This window comes from Phalaenopsis equestris, unplaced genomic scaffold (assembly GCF_001263595.1).
Source record: "Phalaenopsis equestris unplaced genomic scaffold, ASM126359v1 Scaffold000223, whole genome shotgun sequence".
Lineage (NCBI taxonomy): Eukaryota > Viridiplantae > Streptophyta > Magnoliopsida > Asparagales > Orchidaceae > Phalaenopsis > Phalaenopsis equestris.
This window is the reverse complement of record NW_018164665.1, coordinates 267,117-287,513: the sequence shown is the minus strand read 5'-3', so window position 1 is coordinate 287,513 and position 20,397 is coordinate 267,117. Positions and strand designations below refer to the sequence as shown.

The 20,397-nt window shown below is 32.5% G+C and overlaps 2 protein-coding genes across 2 annotated transcripts; both read left to right on the top strand.

Moving 5' to 3' along the window:
- The first annotated feature begins 1,991 nt into the window (after positions 1 to 1,991).
- Positions 1,992 to 2,369, top strand: LOC110023273 (agamous-like MADS-box protein AGL31). Its single transcript, XM_020722596.1, has one exon. It carries the CDS (start codon positions 1,992 to 1,994, stop codon positions 2,367 to 2,369), a length of 378 nt encoding a protein of 125 aa, XP_020578255.1.
- A 7,059-nt stretch (positions 2,370 to 9,428) lies between these two features.
- LOC110023272 (agamous-like MADS-box protein AGL29) lies at positions 9,429 to 9,806 on the top strand. The gene has a single exon (XM_020722595.1). The coding sequence runs from the start codon at positions 9,429 to 9,431 to the stop codon at positions 9,804 to 9,806; it is 378 nt and encodes a 125-aa protein (XP_020578254.1).
- The last annotated feature ends 10,591 nt before the right edge of the window (positions 9,807 to 20,397 follow it).

The window sequence follows — 20,397 nt, the reverse complement described above, 5'->3', positions numbered from 1 at the left end:
GACCACGTCGTTCTTGTTTCTTATGTTAATCATGCCAAGTCCATATTGGCCGTAAGAAAAAAATATGTCAATTTATTGCCTCTCATTGAAAAACTTCATACATTGTGGGAAACGACTTTGCTAACTTATTATATCACTTCGAAATAGAATTTTCAGTTGAAAGATGCCCTTACATAAAAGATAAGTGATTTGCCTACTTATTGGATGTTATTTGGTTGGAGCACAATATAGAAATTGGTTTGTTCTTATTGCATGGATATATTCAAAACATTCATTCTAAAGCATGGAAGAAAAAATTCTTGGTTTGATTATCATTGAAGGTTTATATTCAGAAGGAATAGAGATGCATTGTTCAAAAAATAGAGCTGAAAAATCAAATCCACCCCTAAGGATAACTAGGACCGATTTATGGTTGTTGATCAGTTAAGTACCAAAGTTCACTAGGAGACCAGACTAGCTTCAATCATTTTCCCGATTTGGGTGTTACACAAAAATGGAAGAAGCAGGGCATTTTCTGGGATCTTTCATACTGGAAGACTAATTTAATTAGACAAAATCTCAACATTATGCATACCGAAAAAAAATTGGTTGATAATATCTTCAATTATGTAATGGATATTAAGGATAAAACAAAAGAAAACATCATAATATTTTTTTTTGATAACATATTTAATATTGTGTTGGATGGTGGTATTCAAAATGACAATTAACCCTTGGTTTTAATTATGTGGGAGTAGTACGAGCAACTCTAGAAGAGACATAGAGAGTGGAAAGCCAGACCCTAACATATGCCAGCAGTAATGGTAGCAAGTCTACCACTGCGCAGTCTGATTTTGAGCTATGAACGCAGGCGGTGGGAAAGAATAAGGGGAGTGGCTACGTCTTGAGCTCGAAGGGCATAACATTCGAGGATGAGCTTTCTCGTGCTCTAGTGGGTGGCTCAAGCACGTTGCAAGGGGAGCATAAAGAGCTCGTCAGGCAGGTCCGTGCTACAAATGAAGAGTTATGTCAGTGCATAATCAGATACACAACTTGATCAAAATTAAAAAAAACTATTGTTAATTAAATATATTTAATCGAGAAATTATATAAGAAAATAATTTGAGGAATTTTTTTGAACAAAATGTTTATTATGATCTAATAATACAAATGATAAATAAATTATTGTTTGCAACAATTTTCTTATAAGTTTTAGTCCGATAGTATAAAAATTACAATAAAAATATGAGAAGTTTTAAATTTTTAAGTTGCTCAATTGGCATGAATATTTTATAGGAACTATATTATTTGATAAATTCATCCTTGGAGGCATTATCACATTCTTAATTTGACATACTTTAGTAGTGTGACTATATGTTAAAATTTAAATTTTCACCATGATCTTTATATTTTAGAATTACATTAGGGGCCTAAATTGGTTAGGTCCAGCACGAATCAAGCTTGATTAATTAATCAAATTTGAGCTCGAGCTTTAATTTACTTATTTAACAAATAAGCTGAACACAAAATGTATAGAGTTTGAGCCCGTCCTTGGACTTGACCATTTAACAAATGTCAATTACATGCTCAACACAAAATATTCACTAAAAATGAGTTTTTTTTTTTTTAACAATCGAAACTATTATTTATTATTTACAGCATAATATATTGCAGAAAATTTATAAATATAAAAAAAATGAGTATTAAAAATCATAATTGCTATATAATATTTTCTAATTGAATTATTAATACCCTATATAAATTAAAATATGTGTGAATTAATTTTTTTTCAGATTTAAACTAGATAATATGAATTATTACGATAATTAGCAATAAAAATTTGAATTTAAAATTTAAACTTCTAAACCGTTGTAAGAGATTTTACCGTTGAGAGAGATTCAAAAATTGCGCTTCTTCTTCTTGTGCTATAAAAGTGAAGTGAAAATAGGTTGGGATTCAAAATTATACATTTCCTCTGTCTTTCTTCCTCGGCTGCTTCATCATCGATAACAATGGCTGGCGGAGGGCGGAAGAAGACCGAACTGAAGCTGATAGAAAGCAAACAGTCGCGGCTTGTGTGCTTCAGCAAACGCCGCTCGGGTCTATTCAAAAAGGCGAGAGAGCTTTCGATCCTGAGCGGGGCTCAAATTGGAGCGCTTGTCTTCTCCTATGCCGGTAAGGCCTTCGTCTCGGACGTCGCCGCCATGGATTCCCTCCTCGGCTTGGAGAAAAGATGTGAAATTTATGATGCGGTGGAGGTAAATGAGCCGCCTTTCTGGTGGGATGTACCTTTGCAGGGGATGGGGAGTGAGGAGCTTCTCCAACTTGAGAGAAGAATGTTGGAGTACGGTGAGAAGAAGATGTCAGGCTTCCAGCAGATGGATTGCTAGCCGAGAGAGCAGGTGGTTAGAGAATGAATCAGAAGAGCCACAATTAGAAACATACCAAGGCTAGTGTGATGGAGGTCTAAGTTCTCTGGCTTCCACCACAGGCAACAATATTCTCCTAAATCCATTGTTGTATATTCTGTTAGAGAGAAGAATTTGTCCTCTTCTCGTTTTAGCTCTGTTTTGGAAATGTATTGTCTACTCACATTCTCAGTTTTCTTAAACGAAGATTTCGTATATGTTTGATTTGATGTTCATATTATTTGATGAATTTTTATCAGCATTTTACCGTTAAGAGAGATTCAAAAATTGATACAAAATATTAGCATAAGACTTCTAACACTTCAATTTAAATTTTGAAATATAAGGTTTGTATCTGCTCTGAAATTGATGCTCATTATATGACCGTCTATCTCTACTAACCATTCATAAGCTAGAGTTGTCCATTTGAAATTACAAGGTCTTCAAGAATTGTTTTCAAATAGCTTTTTTTCATTCATTATTTCTTGCATGATAATGGAACAAAGAAACAAGGATACGTACTTAAGATAACTCAGGAAAGAATTCCTCAAGTAATTTCAGTGTTTGAGAAAAAAAACAATATGATTGATGACTTTAAGGATTTGATTCATGAGTACAATTTTAACTTGGCATTAATGATTACATCTTAAACTAATTCAACTAAGTTGTAGATTATATTAATCATGTGGACTGATATATCTTTATATCTTTTTCATAACATAGACAGAAATTCAAGGATTTATATATATATAACTAATATAGATATATATATTGTTCCTGATAACGTAGCACTGACTTTGTGGGGGCTGTTTGGCTGCCGCTTGGATTTGATTTAACTAAGCTTTACTAAATTCCACAAATCCGAATATATCAATTCGTGTTTGACTCATTAAGAAGCTTGTCTTCGCTTCGTTCGCTAAGTAAACTAGTCGAACACGAATAACTTTTTTTGCACTCGATATATAAACGAGCCAAAGAAGAAGAAAATTTTTTTTCATTCGTATTTGCCCGTTTTTGGCTCGAAATAATACTCATACAATTAATTAATTAATGAGTAAAGCTCGTGTTTGCGACCAAAGATTTCTTGCCCCAACCCATAATATCCTACATTGCGTGAAAAGGGTTGTCAAAACAACTTTTTGTTTGCGAGTAGCTCGTGCTCAGCTCGCTAAGCTAACGAGCAGAACACAGACATATTTTTTTGTGTTCAAAATATAAACGAGTCGAACACGAGCTTAGGCTGAGCTCGCTCTTGTTCGGCTCGTTTACATCACTAATTCTAAGCGCCCAGACAACCATAAGTGTGATATTACCTTTTAGCATCTCAATACCTGTCGTTTCACGAAGGGAATCATAAATACGCATTGATCGAACCATTTGGGGGTATCCGATCTCAAACTTGGTAGAGAAAGGTCATAGATAAGAATTTGAGGAGAACGTTCGCCGCATTCAACATGCTTCGTCGGAGGGATCTTAGAAGAGTGTGAGTGTGTGTTAGAGTTCTCATGAGAGAGAACAAGTGTGTGCTTAAGATTTTTTGTACTCGAAATAGAAGAAAACTTGAGTTTTTCTTGTAATTTTGCATAACCTCAATGAAGAATATCGGTGAGATTGTTCTAACTCTTTTAATTTTGATTTTATAATATAATATTTGTTGTATACATCAGCAATGAGCAGGATTTAAATTTTTCTCTCCCTTGAACTAGAATTTGTGAAAATTAATATCATTTTTGTTAAGTGAATGTGTGTAATTTTTATTTCAAACTGATAATTTAACCTTCTCCATGTAATTTATTCCTAAATTGATCAATTAGAATGGTAAAACTGGTTGTGATATATTACTATAGGAGCAGGCTAGTGAAACAATTAGAATAACCTACACTAATCTAAGATAATATGAATGTTTTTGTTATAATGATGCAATCGTGTAGAAAAATTTACAAACACTATGAGTTTTGCATGGTTATGAGATTAATTGTGTAATATGATACCGTACATTTCTTTTGACCACCGGGAGGGCTAAGAAAAACTATTGTTCTTAATTGGCAATTTTATTAGAGTTATGTCGAAAAATCTGGTTTGTATAGGACTATTTCATGAAAGCTTTTCTATTATTTTTTCAAACTAAAAACTAGTCTAGATTTTATTTTTTTGCAAAAGTTATTATTAGAAATTTTAAAATCACCAAATTTTGAATCTTCGGGCTATAATCAAAACTAGTATACTAGAACTTTTTTAAACTTTAGGAGTTCGTTCGTTCCTCGTGGGATCAAAACGCGAACTTAGTTTTTTATACTACTTGATCGATATGTATACTCATGTATACCGTATGTGCTCATAACATTTTGGTTGTATCAATTTTTTAGCGCCATTGTCGGGTAACAATGTTGAATTTTTAATTTTTAGAGAACTTTAATTGAATCGTTGGGTTTAGACTTGAAACTTGTTATCATTTTCTTATTTTATTTATTTGTTGTTATGTTTTATGTTAAAAAATCTATAAAAACATCGTGTTTTGCACTTCTTGTTTCCATTATTTTACATATGTTTATGTTTATTATATTTATTTTTTTCATATTTCTGTGTATTAGTGTTCTTTTAGATTTAGGGTCACTCACTCGAAAGTCCTAGTTCTGGATGCGTAGGACTGGAACTAGTGTCGTAAGAGCCTGAACATTAAAAAAAAAAATTCCCCAAAACTTAACAAGATATTGGAGAGAAATTAAATTACCATAAGTTGTTAATCTTAACTTCACAAGTAGTTCTTATATCTAAAAAAATTGACAATTTAGATTTGAATTTTGCATCATAATCAATAATGAATGATGAAAATTATTATGGACAATTGAGGGATCTGAGTGTTTGTGTCTGTAGACTTCTAGAATGTAATTGATAACACACTAAGTACCCTTATTATAACACCTACAACCTTGATTGAAAAAATCATCTTAATTTTCATTGGAATGAGAACCAAAATGTAGGAAATAATTAGTTGGTTAGTAACCAACAAAATATCCTAGAAATTGGAGCAATTATGGTCGTAATTTCTTCGACCCCGAGCCAAATTATTCTTTTGAACTCATCTCAAATACTCAATGGAGAAGATAAAAAATTGGAAGATATTGTGTTGCAAAATTGGAAATCAACTACAAAGTCAAGTTGTACCCATAAGAAATATAGTAAGACAATTAGGGCAGTTAGTTAATTCGTTGAGTCATAAATGTCAGGGGCATTACCTGGTGACACTGAGGAATCATAGGAAGCAGTATGAAGAGCATTAAAAATTTATTAAACTTAGCAGTAGAGAGGATTTAGAAAAAGCGATCATAGAGAAAGCTAGATTAGAAGAGGTGAAGACAAAATGCAGATTTTGCGGTACTGAAATATTTAAACCTGGGAGCAAAATGGTAAAATTCAGAAAAAAAATTCCAAACAAGCGCTTTTCTACTTGCACCTTATGCCCTGGCTTAAGAGACTATTCACTTTTATGCATATAGTTCCTCACATGACATGGTTCAGTATCAAATCGATTGATGCTAATTCAATGTGTCATTCGTCGTATGATAAAGTTTTGAGATATTTAGACCATAGCTATTTTGACTTTGCAGATGAACCATGCAACGTTAGGCTTGGTTTATGTGCAGATAGGTTCACACCATACAATTACACCACAACATTGTATTCATACAGATCAATGATTATTATGCCAAATAATTTGCGCTCCATATGTGCATAATCATGTTATTTTTATTTCTAATGTTAATCATATCAAGTCCACATAACCCTAAAGGAAAAAAAATGTCTACTTACAACCTTTGATTGACAAACTTCAAATATTGTGGGAAATAGGTGTGTTAACTTATAATATCACTTTGAAATATAATTTTTAGTTGAATGAAGCTCTTATATAGATGATTAGTAATTTCCTTACTTATTGGATGTTATTTGGCAACAAGAGGAGTTTGAAGAGAGAGAGAGTGGCGTGAGATAGAGAGAGAGAAAGTCAAGGGCTTTGAAATTTTCTTTAAGGATTGTAAGAGAAGAGGGAAGGCGAGAGATTTCTTCTTCATGACACTTTTAAGAGAGAATTGAGAGTGCTTGTGAAGAGGGAAAGTGCTTGAAGAGAACTTCTAGGGATTTGCTTGGGAAGTATTGTGAGATAAGTTGTATTCTTTCATTTCTTTGTTTTGTAAACTTATTTTTATATATAAAATACGTGTTTTGTCGTATCCTTCTCATGAATTTTGAGTAGTCTTCTTTATCCTTCTCCCTATTTTGAGATATGATTTTGTGAAGAATTGATTTTATTTTATACGGTTTTAAATATCAAAAATTTGTGATGATTTGATCTCTGATCTTCATTTACTTTTCTATCTAGTCAATTGAAATGTTAAAATGTGTTGAGAAACATATGTTCCGAAATGACTATGATTTGTACAATAAGGGAAGAATCACATTTGACTACATGGGAGAGGATGTCATCCATGGGGTTGAGTGAAAATAAATAGGAAAATATACTTTATTGGATGCAGTATTGGAGATTTTAAGACGACAAATTAAAATTCCTAATTTGGTCCAGTTGATTGGAAACTAATGCGAGATTGTTAGCCCTCAGGTGAGGGAGTAGTGAGAGCGGAGGGGCAGTCGGTATCCTTCCAGCCTAACCACGAAATTAGGGACCAAATTTTGGATTAGTCAATGTTCTTTATACACTCGGAAGAGGGTAAATAATATGATTGCTCCTATTTTGCATAAAATAATTTAATATATTTTCAAATGATTTTAATTTCTTCACAGTCTATACACTCATTGTAAATCATTGTAAAGGGGGAGAATGTTTTCTTAAATTTAAACTCTTCACCACAAAAACTTTATTTAGTTTACATAAATTTAACTTTTGAAAGTTTAGCAATTAGTTTAATTAACTTAGTCTTTTAACTGCATTTTATTTAGCATTCACTCATTTACTTTATATTCAAATTTCGTACTCCACTTTTGTAGTTTAAAATTGTAGTTTATATTATAATCATAAGAATTTACTTGTAAGCATTTCCAACTTCACTGTGGGATCAATATCTATGACTCCCTTAGAGCCCTTTATTACTTGAGCGATACGTATACTTGCATTATTTTTAGGGAATTTGACAGTTTAAAGATTTTTAAAAGATAAAACTATTTTCACTAAAGTTATTTTTGTTGGAATTAAAACGCATATTTACAATTGTATTTGCCGTGTGTATTTTGTAATATTAAAAAATATTTACAAAATTAACACACTAAATCCACTCACATCAGAGCACAATCAATAATTTGGCTTGTCCTTACTGCATTGATATATATAAAGCATTCACTTTAAAGCATGTAAGAAAAAATTCATGCTTTGATTATCATTGATGATTTACATTCAGAAAGAATAAAGATGTATTTTTTTAAAAAACAGAGCTAAAAAATCAAATCTACCCCCGAGGATAACTATGACCGATTTATAGCTAATGATCAGTGAAGTACCAAAGATCACTAAGAGACCAGAACTAACTTCAATTATTTTCTCAATTTGAGCGTTACACATAAATGGAAGAAGCAATAAATTTTCTAGGGTCTTTCATACTGGCAGACTAATTTGATTAAACATAATCTCGATGTTATGTATACCGAGAAGAATTTGTTTGATAAGATCTTCAATAATGTGATGGATATTACATAGGGAGTTTGAGAGCCAGACCTTGACATCCGCCAATAGTAGTGGTAGCCAGTCTATCATTGCGCGGACTTATTTTAAGGCAGTAGTGGTAGTCAGTCTACTACTGTGCGGTCTGATTTTGAGCTTGGACGCAGGTGGTGGGAAAGAATAATGGGAGGGTCTATGACTTGAGCTTGAAGGGCATAACATTCGAGGATGAGCTCTCCCGTGCTCCTGTGGGTGGCTCAAGCTCGTTGCAAGCATAAAGAGCTTGTTAGGCAGGTTTTTGCTATAAATGAAGAGCTCTGTCAGATGCATGATTACATGCGCGACTTGATCAATATTAAAAAAGTCATTGTTAATATAATACGGTTAATCGAGAAATTATGTGAGAAAATCATTTGAGGAATTTTTTTCAAAAAATCATTTATTATGTTCCAGTACTACAAATAATAAATAAATTAAAATTTGCATCAATTATCCTATAAATTTAGTCATATAGTATAAAAATTACAATAAAAAGAAAGAAAAGAAATTTTTAATTTTTAAGTTGAGCAAATGACATGAATATTTTTGAGGAACGGATACCGTTTGATCAATTCATCTCTATAGGCATCGTCAAATGCTTAATTTGAGGTATTTTGGTTGTGTGATTATATGTTCAAATATAAGTTTTGACTATGATCTTATATTTTAGAATTACATTCGGGATCTAAACTGGCTAAGTTTAGCACGAATCAAATTTGATTAATTAATCAAGTTTAAGCTCAAGCATTAATTTATCTGTTTAACAAATAATTAATTACAAACTGAACACAAAATGTTCACACAAATTTAGCTCGATTAATTAATAGAGTTTGAGCTCGTTCTTGGGCTTAACTATTTAACAAAGAAGTTAACTACATGCTCAACACAAAATGTTCACTAAAAAGGAGCTTTTTTTCTTACAAGCTAATCTAATATTTAATATTTATGTTATAATATATTGCAGATAATTTATAAATATAAAAAATAAAATGAATATTAAAAATCTTAATTGCCATATACTCCGTTTAAATGAGACATTTGACAATAAAATATTTTCTAATTGAATTATTTTCACCCTATATAAATTAAAATTTCCGTGAATTATTTTTTCCAGATTTTAACTAAATAATATACAATTATTACGAAAATTAGCAATAAAAATTTGAATTTAGAATTTAAACTTCTAAACCGTTGTAAGAGATGTTACCGTTGAGAGAGATTCAAAAATTGCGCTTCTTCTTCTTGTGCTATAAAAGTGAAGTGAAAATAGGTTGGGATTCAAAATTATACATCTCCTCTGTCTTTCATCTTCGGCTGCTTCATCATCGATAACAATGGCTGGCGGAGGGCGGAAGAAGACCGAACTGAAGCTGATCGAGAGGAAAGATTCGCGGCTTGTGTGCTTCAGCAAACGCCGCTCGGGTCTATTCAAAAAGGCGAGAGAGCTTTCGATCCTGAGCGGGGCTCAAATCGGAGCGCTTGTCTTCTCCCCTGCCGGTAAGCCCTTCGTCTCGGACGTCGCCGCCATGGATTCCCTCCTCGGCTTGGAGAAAAGATGTGAAATTTATGATGCGGTGGAGGTAAATGAGCCGCCTTTCTGGTGGGATGTACCTTTGCAGGGGATGGGGTGTGAGGAGCTTCTCCAACTTGAGAGAAGAATGTTGGAGTACGGTGAGAAGAAGATGTCAGGCTTCCAGCAGATGGATTGCTAGACGAGAGAGCAGGCGGTTAGAGAATGAATCAGGAGAGCTACAATTACAGACAGACGAAGGCAACAATATTCTCCTAAATGGATTGCTTGTATATTCATTTAGTGAGAAGAATTTATCCTCTTCTCGTTTTCGCTCTGTTTAGAAAATGTATTGTCTTCTCACATTCTTAGTTTTCTTAGAAGATGATTTGGTATATGTTTGATTTGATATTCATATTACTTGATGAAACGATATAACTTTCAATGTACCATATTTGCGTGGATTTACAGAGGTATAGCAATATTTTCTTATGAGAAATGAATGATTTGAGTGGTATAAATGTAAAAATAAAGTTTAGTTGTTAGATATGTTGTTGACGCAAGAATTAGGTCCACCATATGCAAATGCAACATTTCATTTTAAATTTTGAAATGTATGGTTTGCATCTGCTCCTAAAATTTAATAAAAAGTTATAATATTTATAAATAATATTTTAATAATTGACTAAATGTTTTTTTCTTAATGATCTAAATAAAATCCAATATTAAACTGAAAAATAATTAATAAAATACATGAGGCCATGTGACCCAATTTATACTCATCCATTACCCGGTCAACTTAGATAAGAAGCTTAGCTGCCCATTTAGCAAGTGAATAAGTCCCCTGACATCTTGGGTCATCTTGGGTCATCTTGGGTTCAAGACTCACATCGAATAAATGCACATATCTTAAGCTGGGGTGTGTGTGTGTGTGTCTATAGATATATATATATATTTAGCAGAACATCATTATACAAGTCAAAATTTAAATTTCTCAGTATATTTTCATGCAAACATAAAATGATATTTTCTTCAAATCAGATTGTTCTAATTTCAAACTGCACAATTACTAAAAAGGTTTCACGAGTGGCTAAAACCTAACACCCAACAAGTACTAAACATCAAATCAGCAACCAACTCAAATCAACATGTAGTTTCCTTTGAGGTTCCACAACAGTAAAACATTCATAGTAAGATCGGACATTCAATTTATGTCAACAGTTGGAAGCAAACAATACTTGCTCAATAGGGTCTGATTTCTCAAAATTAACTTCAATGCACAGCAAAATGGTAACAATTTCAAAATTGTTTTGAATGTTTGTGTACTTTTACATCATACAAAATGACTGCATGAACCCAAAGCTGAACAAAATTATAGAAATCTGCAACGCCTCTTAATCATGAAGCGTCCCCAAGATGTCATCTTCACGGTACAGGTGAAACCTGTGCAATTCCCAACAACATCAGCAACAATCAAACGATGCAATTTATAAATTCTGGGAGACGTTTCATGTGAAAAAAAATTTGTGGAAATTCATGGCAAAAAAATTTGTGGAAATTCATAGCACAATTATGACAGCGTTTACCCATAGGTCTAATTTCTCTTCAGTTTCAACATATATAAAGGTTTACAGCATTTCAATAATATTACAGATGAATGATTTGCACATTCAACACCTAAACGTTGATACTTACATTTATAGAACACGCTCATATATATGAAGGGTGCATATTACTTTGAAAAAAATCATAATTGTAGTGGTTTTTATGTTATATTAATGATTTGAGGATTTGAAATGTAAAAATAAAAATTTAAATGCTAGATATGTAAATACAAAAGAATGGTGTTATGTTTATAGATCTCTCGTTACTTGTTTTGACTCTAAATGCTTTCCTAATCACATTTAAATTTGAATTCTGTACTAATACAATGTGGTGGCAGCAAATCCATGTATGCAATTCAGAATGCACCACCAGATTTGCTTTTAAAATTGTTGATCAATGTATATTTGGACTAAATTTCTTACTGCTGCCACTTACAATCTTCATGAAGTGATTGTCTTGAGGCAATCTGTTTCTTACATGAATGAAAAACTGACGCTTATAATAGTTCATGAAGTGATTGTCTCAAGGCAATATGTTTCATACATGAATGAAAACCTACATTGGAATTTCATAGCACCAAAATTATCACATTAAAAGCATGATTTTGTACCTATGAAGCACCGATACAGACAAGACACAACACGATGCGGGGACACAACAAAATTGAAAAAAATAGGGCTCGACATGTAATGAACATTTTTTTTATATTTGATTAATTATTAAAATAAACAATATTTTTTTTTCATTATTATTTATTAAAAATATCACAACAAAAATTATTTAAGAATAAAATTTAACTTCATAAATTTAATTTTTCTTATAAAACCTCATGATATGAAAATTTGTTTTTAAAATTATATATAATATGTTTCAAAAGATCACCCAACTTACAATGCAACTTATTGACTAAAATTTAAAAAATTCTATGATAACAAAGATGGAATTACTACTGCTCGACCTAGATGACTATTGGATGCACATTCAATGCTCAATTTTGATGAATATTAAAGGGTGCTTTAACATAAGAGATGGAGCAGTTTTTGCCTATGAATTATATATAATGATGTATATATATTTATAATTTTCTAATTCTCAAATTCCATTTTCTCGAAATAGTATTAAGCTTACATCCGATGCGGTGTTAAGATGTGTCCTGAATGTGTTCTCACTTAAAAAAAAAAAAAAATTTAAACATATATTTTGTAGTGTTGGGGTGCCGGACAAGTGTCAGTGTTCGATACGTGTTCGACACAAGTACGACACATTTTTAGAAGTTCGCTGCTACATAGTTTTGTACCATTTCCAATCCAGAACAAGGTCATGATAGAATGAAAAAGAAGTAATAAACAACAATGCCATCATTCGGTAATGAAGAGATAGCAGAGAAGCCAAACATATATGAATGAAAAACTGCATTGGAATTTCACAGCGCCAACATTATCACATTAAAAGCACCATTTTTGACCCTTCCCAATCCACAAGTGGGTCATGATAGAATGAAAAAGTAGTCATAAACAACAATGCCATGATTCAGTTGTGAAGAAATAACAGAGAAGCCAAACCTACATGAATGAAAAACTGCATTCGAATTTCATAGCACCAGCATTATCAAGTTAAAAGCCTCATTTTGTATCATTTGCGATCCACAACGAGGTCATGATATAATTAAACAAGTAGTGATAAACCACAATTCCATGATTCATTCATTGAAGAGATAGCAGAGAAGCCAAACATATATGAATGAGAAACTGCATTGGAATTTTATAGCACCAACATTATCACATTAAAGACTCATTTTGTACCCTTCCCGATCCACAACGAGATCATGATAGAATGAATAAGTAGTGATAAACAACAATGCCATCATTCAATCGTTAAGAGATAGCAGAGAAGCCATTAAACAACAGTCTAGTGCCCATTAATAGGTTGGTGCATGAACTGAGACAATTTATTTACCATGCAAGCAATTTCAGGTGTGTAAACGATGGGTATTGGAGGCTGACAAAAATGGTTTAATACTAAGAATAGTGCAAAAGGTTACAAATTTTGCATCTATCATGCGAGTAAGCAAATTTTGTGGATTGCATTGAGACAGATAAAAGCGTTGAAAGTGGGAGTCATCATATCCCGAAAATATATAGTGATAGTCCATGATCATTGAGGAAGATCGATCATAAAACATAATATAAAAACAAACAGTTTTTATATTATTAAGCAGGCAGCTTGTGTAGTAGCAAGAAAAAAAGATGTAAGGAAGATATATTTTATATCAGTTAATTAATACTTAATCTTAATGAATTTTTACAATTAAAACGTTTTATCATCAGTATTAAGTCTGCATTTGAGAAAATGATTTTGGTTCATTTTGTACAATTCAAAATTTAAATTTGGGCAACCTAATTTGAATTTTTTCAACAGTGTGATACAATCATGTATTTTATTCATCAATATAATATTCTTCTTAAAAATAATTCACATAAATGTATATTTCTCCTATTTGAATTACAGGTGACAATAAATGACCCAATAAGACAACCTGTCATGAACATGGCCTTTAAACAATTGAATTCACATTGACTTGATAAGCTTTTTAGGTGAAAATTAGGTCTAAAATTATGATATATTTATCTATTGCTTTAGGTTTAAGTTGACACAAAAATCCAACTTAACATGGATTTAACCTAAACATGACTCCTCAAATTATCATTGACCGAAAAAAGCAAACTTGACCTGAATTAAACCAAACTTGATCTAAATAATGCAATTTCTAATGTAGAATGACTTTTATGCTTTACCCACCCGTATTTAAATTTGTTGTCACTTTCTACACTCACGTGAACCTAAGTATGTCGCACATGTTAATCAAATTAGGTTCAATTCAGATGAGTAGAAAGCGATTGGATCAAATTGTTTGGCCCATGTAATAAATTAGTCAAAGTCATGTGACCCAACCCGCAATTACGTAGTTATTTAGTTTTCAGGCAAAAAATTTGACGCGGTTTATTTAGGCGGCTAAGTGTGCAAAATTGATTAGATATTGAATTTGGAATTGATTTATATTTCACACACAATGGGTTCTACAAGTGCACGTATTGTTTTAAGTAACATAGAACTTTCTTTAAAACCCAAGTATCGATCTCACAGAGAAGCGAGGTAAGAAATTCCTTATGATAAGTTCTAATCTATTACTATCAAGTTTTAATTTGAAATTTTCAAAAATTTTGGTTTTCTTAAATTTACTAATTTATAAAGTTAAAGTTAACTAAATTAAATAAAAATCAAATCTAAAGAGAATGATTAAATTTTAGAAATGTCTTATATAATAAAAAATTTTTTCCCTTGCAATGAAATCATAATCAGTATAGAAATCAAATGCTTAAAGATAAGAATGATGTTTTGTGACAAATGAGAGCATATCTAATATTTACCCTCTCCCGAGTGCATAAAGAACATTGACTAATCTAAAGTTAAGTCCCTAATTGTATGGTTGTGATGAGTAGATTATAGCCTCTCACTTCCAGATTACCCATTGTACCCTCTCTTTAGGATTAACCAGGGACTCAAGTTTTGAACTAAAACCAAATTGATAAAAGTTTTAGCCTGTCACTCTAGAACCATCAATTCTATGTCTATCAAAACTTATTTCTTTATCTATTTGTACCCCACTTGGACGTGGCATAACCTCCATCCAAGGTTTAATGTGGTACTCACTAGTTGGGTGAAATCATAGCCCACCCGGGTCGTTCTGTTTCACAACAAATTTTAACATTACAACTGATCAGTTTATAAAGTAAATTAAGAACCAGTGAAAATTCTATCTCAATTTTGAAATAAAAGAAATCTTCAAAACATTCTAATCCCACACATGATTAAATCTTATCATAAGGAGAAAGAGTACGGAAAAATACTCACTGAGCTTGGAGAAAACACAATAGAAAACTTCATTTAAATCAAAACAAATTCACTATAAAAGTGTTTACAACAATTATAAGATAATGAAGAACACAATACATATATATTTTTTTTTAACGAAAGATGAAAATCCCTTCAACAAAGTCTCTTGTTGATCTACGTAAAGTTCCTACAATTCCTTTCAAATATCTCTCAAAATCCCTCTCAATCTCTCCAAAAAAGGTAAAAATCTACATCTTCTATTCTATCTATGACCTCTGGACGTTCTTAGAAGTTTCAAGAGTTTGAAATGTCAAAAGGTGCATTCACAAGTGTCAAAGGGCGCTTAAAAACTTTCTAGGGTGTCTAGAGCCCGTCCATAACTATTTATGGCAACTAGGCATTAGAATGTGTGCCTAGGCTTCAGAATGGGCGCCTAGGCTCCATTTTGTGGGCAAGACTGGAGCCTAGGCGTCGCTTTTGGCACCTAGGCGCTACCCTGGTAGTAGCACGCCAGTTTCACTCCGTTTCACCCTATTTCAGCTCCAAACTGCTCCAAGTGTTGTACCTACAAGGTAAATATGAAAATAGTCTTTCTTTAAAGTGTAATTTCATTAAAAAATGTGATAAATGTAAAGAAGATTGAGCATACAAAGTCATCAAAATGCGTCAGGTCATTATTTTCTTCCTTGCTCAAATTGACTCTAAATTGCATCATTTTTTCTCTATTTTCTCCAAAACTCCAACTCTTGTACCTGGAACCAAAAAAATGCAAGATACCTTCCTTTAACGTGAAATATCATTAAAAACAATCATCAAATGTATATAAAAAATAAGTAATTTTTACGTGTGTCATCATCTCCAATTAGTTTAGACGTTGTAGGTAAACACTATCACAATCAATAAAAAAATTGATTCACACAAATTATCTTGACTCTCGTTGTGTAGCAATTAAAACGACAATTAGAAAGATGAGAAAGAGCACATAAGATCCCTCCACATTAGAACTATTCATAGGCAAAATTGAGTGGAGCAATGGGTGGCAACAATAATGATAATGATTATGATATGAGAAGTGAATAGCCCTTATATTTTTAACCGATATGTCACATTTCCTATTCATATATTTCCCTCATTTAGGAAGTTTGTTTTAATATTCATGAAGCTTTGTAAAAAAATTTATGATTAATGAAAGGAAATGTAAGTTTTTGGATTAAATTAAATGCAGTTACACCTTTTAGCGAGTTCTATGAGTTCCTTTTCCACATTTTAGAAGCCTGAAAAAATATTAAAAATTTTGGAAAAATATTAAAAATTTTAGAAGTTGGGAAAAATAGGCACCTAAGCACCTTGCTCTTAGCATCACAATGGTTATCCTAGGCTTCGAGGCACAATCATCTGGTGATTGTTGGCTAATATGATAGTTGCCACATCACCAACATTGCATTGCCCATTACAGGCTCAACAACGCTATATGCCACATGGAACCACCCAAAATCAACAAATAGATCCTTAGTGTGGTGGCTGACTAAAGGTGTCAGTGTCATGTCATCAACAACTCGACGCCCCATAGCTAGCACCATAATGTCATGCTGACACATGTCATCATATCAAGGATATAGTTTGTGTTATCAATTGATGTGGCAAATGTGACTTCAATGGCGCCTATGTGCCTGACACTGACACATGGGAGCCATCCTAACATATTCAGGGGATAGTGGCTTGACCTCTATCATGTTAGCTGGCTTGGTACTTTCCTCAGCAGCAACCCTTAAGCGCTATAAGTTAACACCGCAGTGTCAGACCAACCTTTTACCCTTTAAAAGAGGCCGCCCATGGCCACCCTTAGCTTTAACATATCATGTTTATTAATCTCCTTTGTGCCTTCCATTGCAATTCAAGAGCTTCTTGAGTTTTTCCCTACTCTTCTTCCATCTTCTCTTTTTAGAGTGTGTGAGCTTTTTCTGCACATCTTGGCCTTCACCTCCTTCATTTGATAGTCGTCATTGCTAGAGTTGACGTTGTTCGTGGTCAGAGGAGCATTCTTAGTTCGAGATGCAAGCTTTGGAGTGCACACTGGGGAAGCCTTTAAACTCTCCACGTATGCAAAATCTCTAAAACTCTCACAATCTTCTTTCATTAGAGCCCCTCAAAGCTATTTGATAGATGATAAGTTAAGTTATTGTCAAAGGAGGCTTTAGGTTAAAAGCACGTGTACTATAAGTCTGTAACCCCTCCCCTTCATATTTTTGAGCAAAATCAAGGGTTAGGGCTCTATATTTTAGCCATAGCACTGCAAAATCAGCCTTTGGTGTTGTAAGGTTATACACTATTTTGTGTGTGGGGCCAAAGTGCAATTCCACCTATTGATGTCCAACATTGTTGTGGCATTATTTTCACAATGCTAGAGCATCGTCTCTTGTTTTGGTCAAGCTTCTAGTTGCCACTCAGTTGCCCTGGGGCCAACTATTGCTATTGCTGCCATCCTAAGGCCTCTGTGGTCAACTTTCGTCATTGCAACCACCAACTAGAGCCTTTATGGTCAACTACTGTCTTTATAATAATCAACTACGACCTTTGCGACTAACTATTTCTATTACAACTAAGAATCATGCTTGTTGTAGCCAAATTATGGTAATTATATCTAAACTATTATTATGCAAATGTAATTATCAACATTATAATTTCATCTTCTCCAATTCACGGGAGAGCTGACTCATGTACTTACAAGCATATAATGAATTATTTTAATTGGGCTACATACTATGATTTTTTCCCTTTCTAGGGTTTTCTATCTAAAAAATTTGTGTTGCCTCCTACAATTTATCAATTATCTGTGTGTTTGTTGGATATTCATGCAACACTAAGGTGTTAAATTATTGCTCTAATGCCCAAAATTTTTCAGCACGTAAAATGAATTTTATTTGAAGTTTTAGTTTTATAAATACTAATAATATTAATTATGTATAAATTTATTTATTTTTATCATAAAATTTAATATTATATTATTTAAATTATATTAAAATAATTAAAATATTTATTATATCATTTGATTAAATCAATGATTGAATTTTAATTCTATTTCTTCCTTTGGTTTTCATAGTTCATGGACTATGTTGCACAGATATGGACACGACACGATACGACGTAGATACATGACACTTCTAATATTGAGAATATAGAACAATAATACAAAAATTAAAATAAAATAATTAATAGCATTATCTTTAAAAAATAAAGATATCCATAGCGAGAGATACCACCTCAGGCGAGTGATCGCTCGAGCTAATCAACGAGAAACAAAATTGACTAATAAGTTGAACAAATTGGTTTGATTCTTAAATAAAAGATATTTTTTTAACTTTACTTGTAAAAATACATCATAGATGTTTAAACTTTTTTTAATTTCTTAATTCATTATAATAATGCAAGTGTGTCTCAAACGTCTATTTCCTTTTAATTTAATATTATTTAAATCAGTGACATCCGATATATATATAGTGTGTGTGTGTGTTGGGGGGGGGGGTTATGCATGACTCCATGCGCAGCCGATACTACGGTATGTTTGGCGCAGCTGCTGCTGCACTGCCCCAGGAAGAAGCTGGAAGAAGCTGCGGGGAAGTTGATTTGTTGTTTGGTGCAACTATGTGAGACAACTGTTTCTGAAAAAAATGATCATTTTGCCTCTGTTTAGTAAAATCGTTTGGAACAGAATTATGACAGTTATATATATGATACATTTGAAATAGAAATTTACTTCAAAACAGTTTAACAATTAAGATATACAACTAACTTAACACTGAGTACCGAAAGTGATAAAGAAAAAAAAAATCAAAATTCATTAAAACCATAACAAAAATTTCGTAAATTATCTTTCCAATAACTGTTTTCTTATTCATTACATCTTTTATTCTTGCTATTTCTCCTTCAACTCATGCCCTAAAAACAAAAACAAATCATATTTATAAGAACGATTCAAAATATGTGAGGCATATTTTTAACAAAAAGCACTAATGTATTATATTTGAGAGTTGGAGTAGCAAATGCTCTTAATAGACAATTCATTACAATTATCCGATTTATATCGGGAGAAGTTTCTTTCATCATGGAAGGCAAAATATCATAATCTATCTTCCCATTTGTGGTACTAGTGTAAGGTAAATCCATGAATAGTGAGCTTGCATGACTGTTATTTTATAAGTTAAACATATAAAAAATTGACTTCTACAATTTGTAATCAATCCCAAAAGCCATAAATTTAATACTTTTAAGGCAAAAATTTAATTAAAAACATTACAGAATTACAAATATACATCTCACGTCACAGTGAGTATCAAAAGAGCAAAAAAAAAGTAAAAAACAATTACAATGACAACTAATAAGATGATTATATTATTTTTAACATTCCGACGGTGTATCTCCCGTGCTAGACTTTCCTAGAGTGATGTTCTCCATTTTCGATCATCGTCGTCGGGAGAATTCACCAAATCATTTGCCCAATGGAAGAAGTGACACTGTTCTGCGATGCGCCGTGGGCAGTTATAGAACTTTCTCTTGTAGCTGTGCGGCCGACGTGATTTCAGTAGGAAAGTTTGGAGGCCACAGTGACAAAGCAATCATCGAGATGTCCCGGAAATCCTTGAGCTCATCTTTTTTGATTGCAACAGAAGAGGAAACAACAACCAAATATTGTTAGTATGAAAAATAATAGTACAACAAATCATTTTTTACTCGCACAACATATCAAAAATAAAAAACCACACCTCTGTTGGTATGAGAAGAAATAGTACAGTGTCCTATATTTTGCATACCAAAAGGAAACATAACCATAGCTTTACCACTATAGAAATGACAACAATGGTCGCATGTAAAATACTCGACAATTCATTGACATTGCAGTATTATATCAATGAACTGGCTATGACCAGTCAATATAATCAAACTTCTATTTTTAACATTTTTTACCACCCACAAATTTAGTATCACATAATAAATAAATTCATTTACACTCAAAAAATGAAATACACCTTTTATTACATAGGTAGGATGGCATGTATGTAAAAAATTTGATGTTCATATGTTAGATATGCAAATGCATAAAAAATGAGTGGTATGTATGTAAATTTTCCAAAAAAAAAAAAACAAAATGAGCACTTTATCTTTTAAAGACACACATATATATTAAAAATGATCACTTTGATTGCCAAAATTGCCAGCAATGCCAGCAAATCATATCACAGAAGGCTTGAGCTCATTGTTAAATGATCACTTTGATTGCCAAAATTGCCAGCAATGCC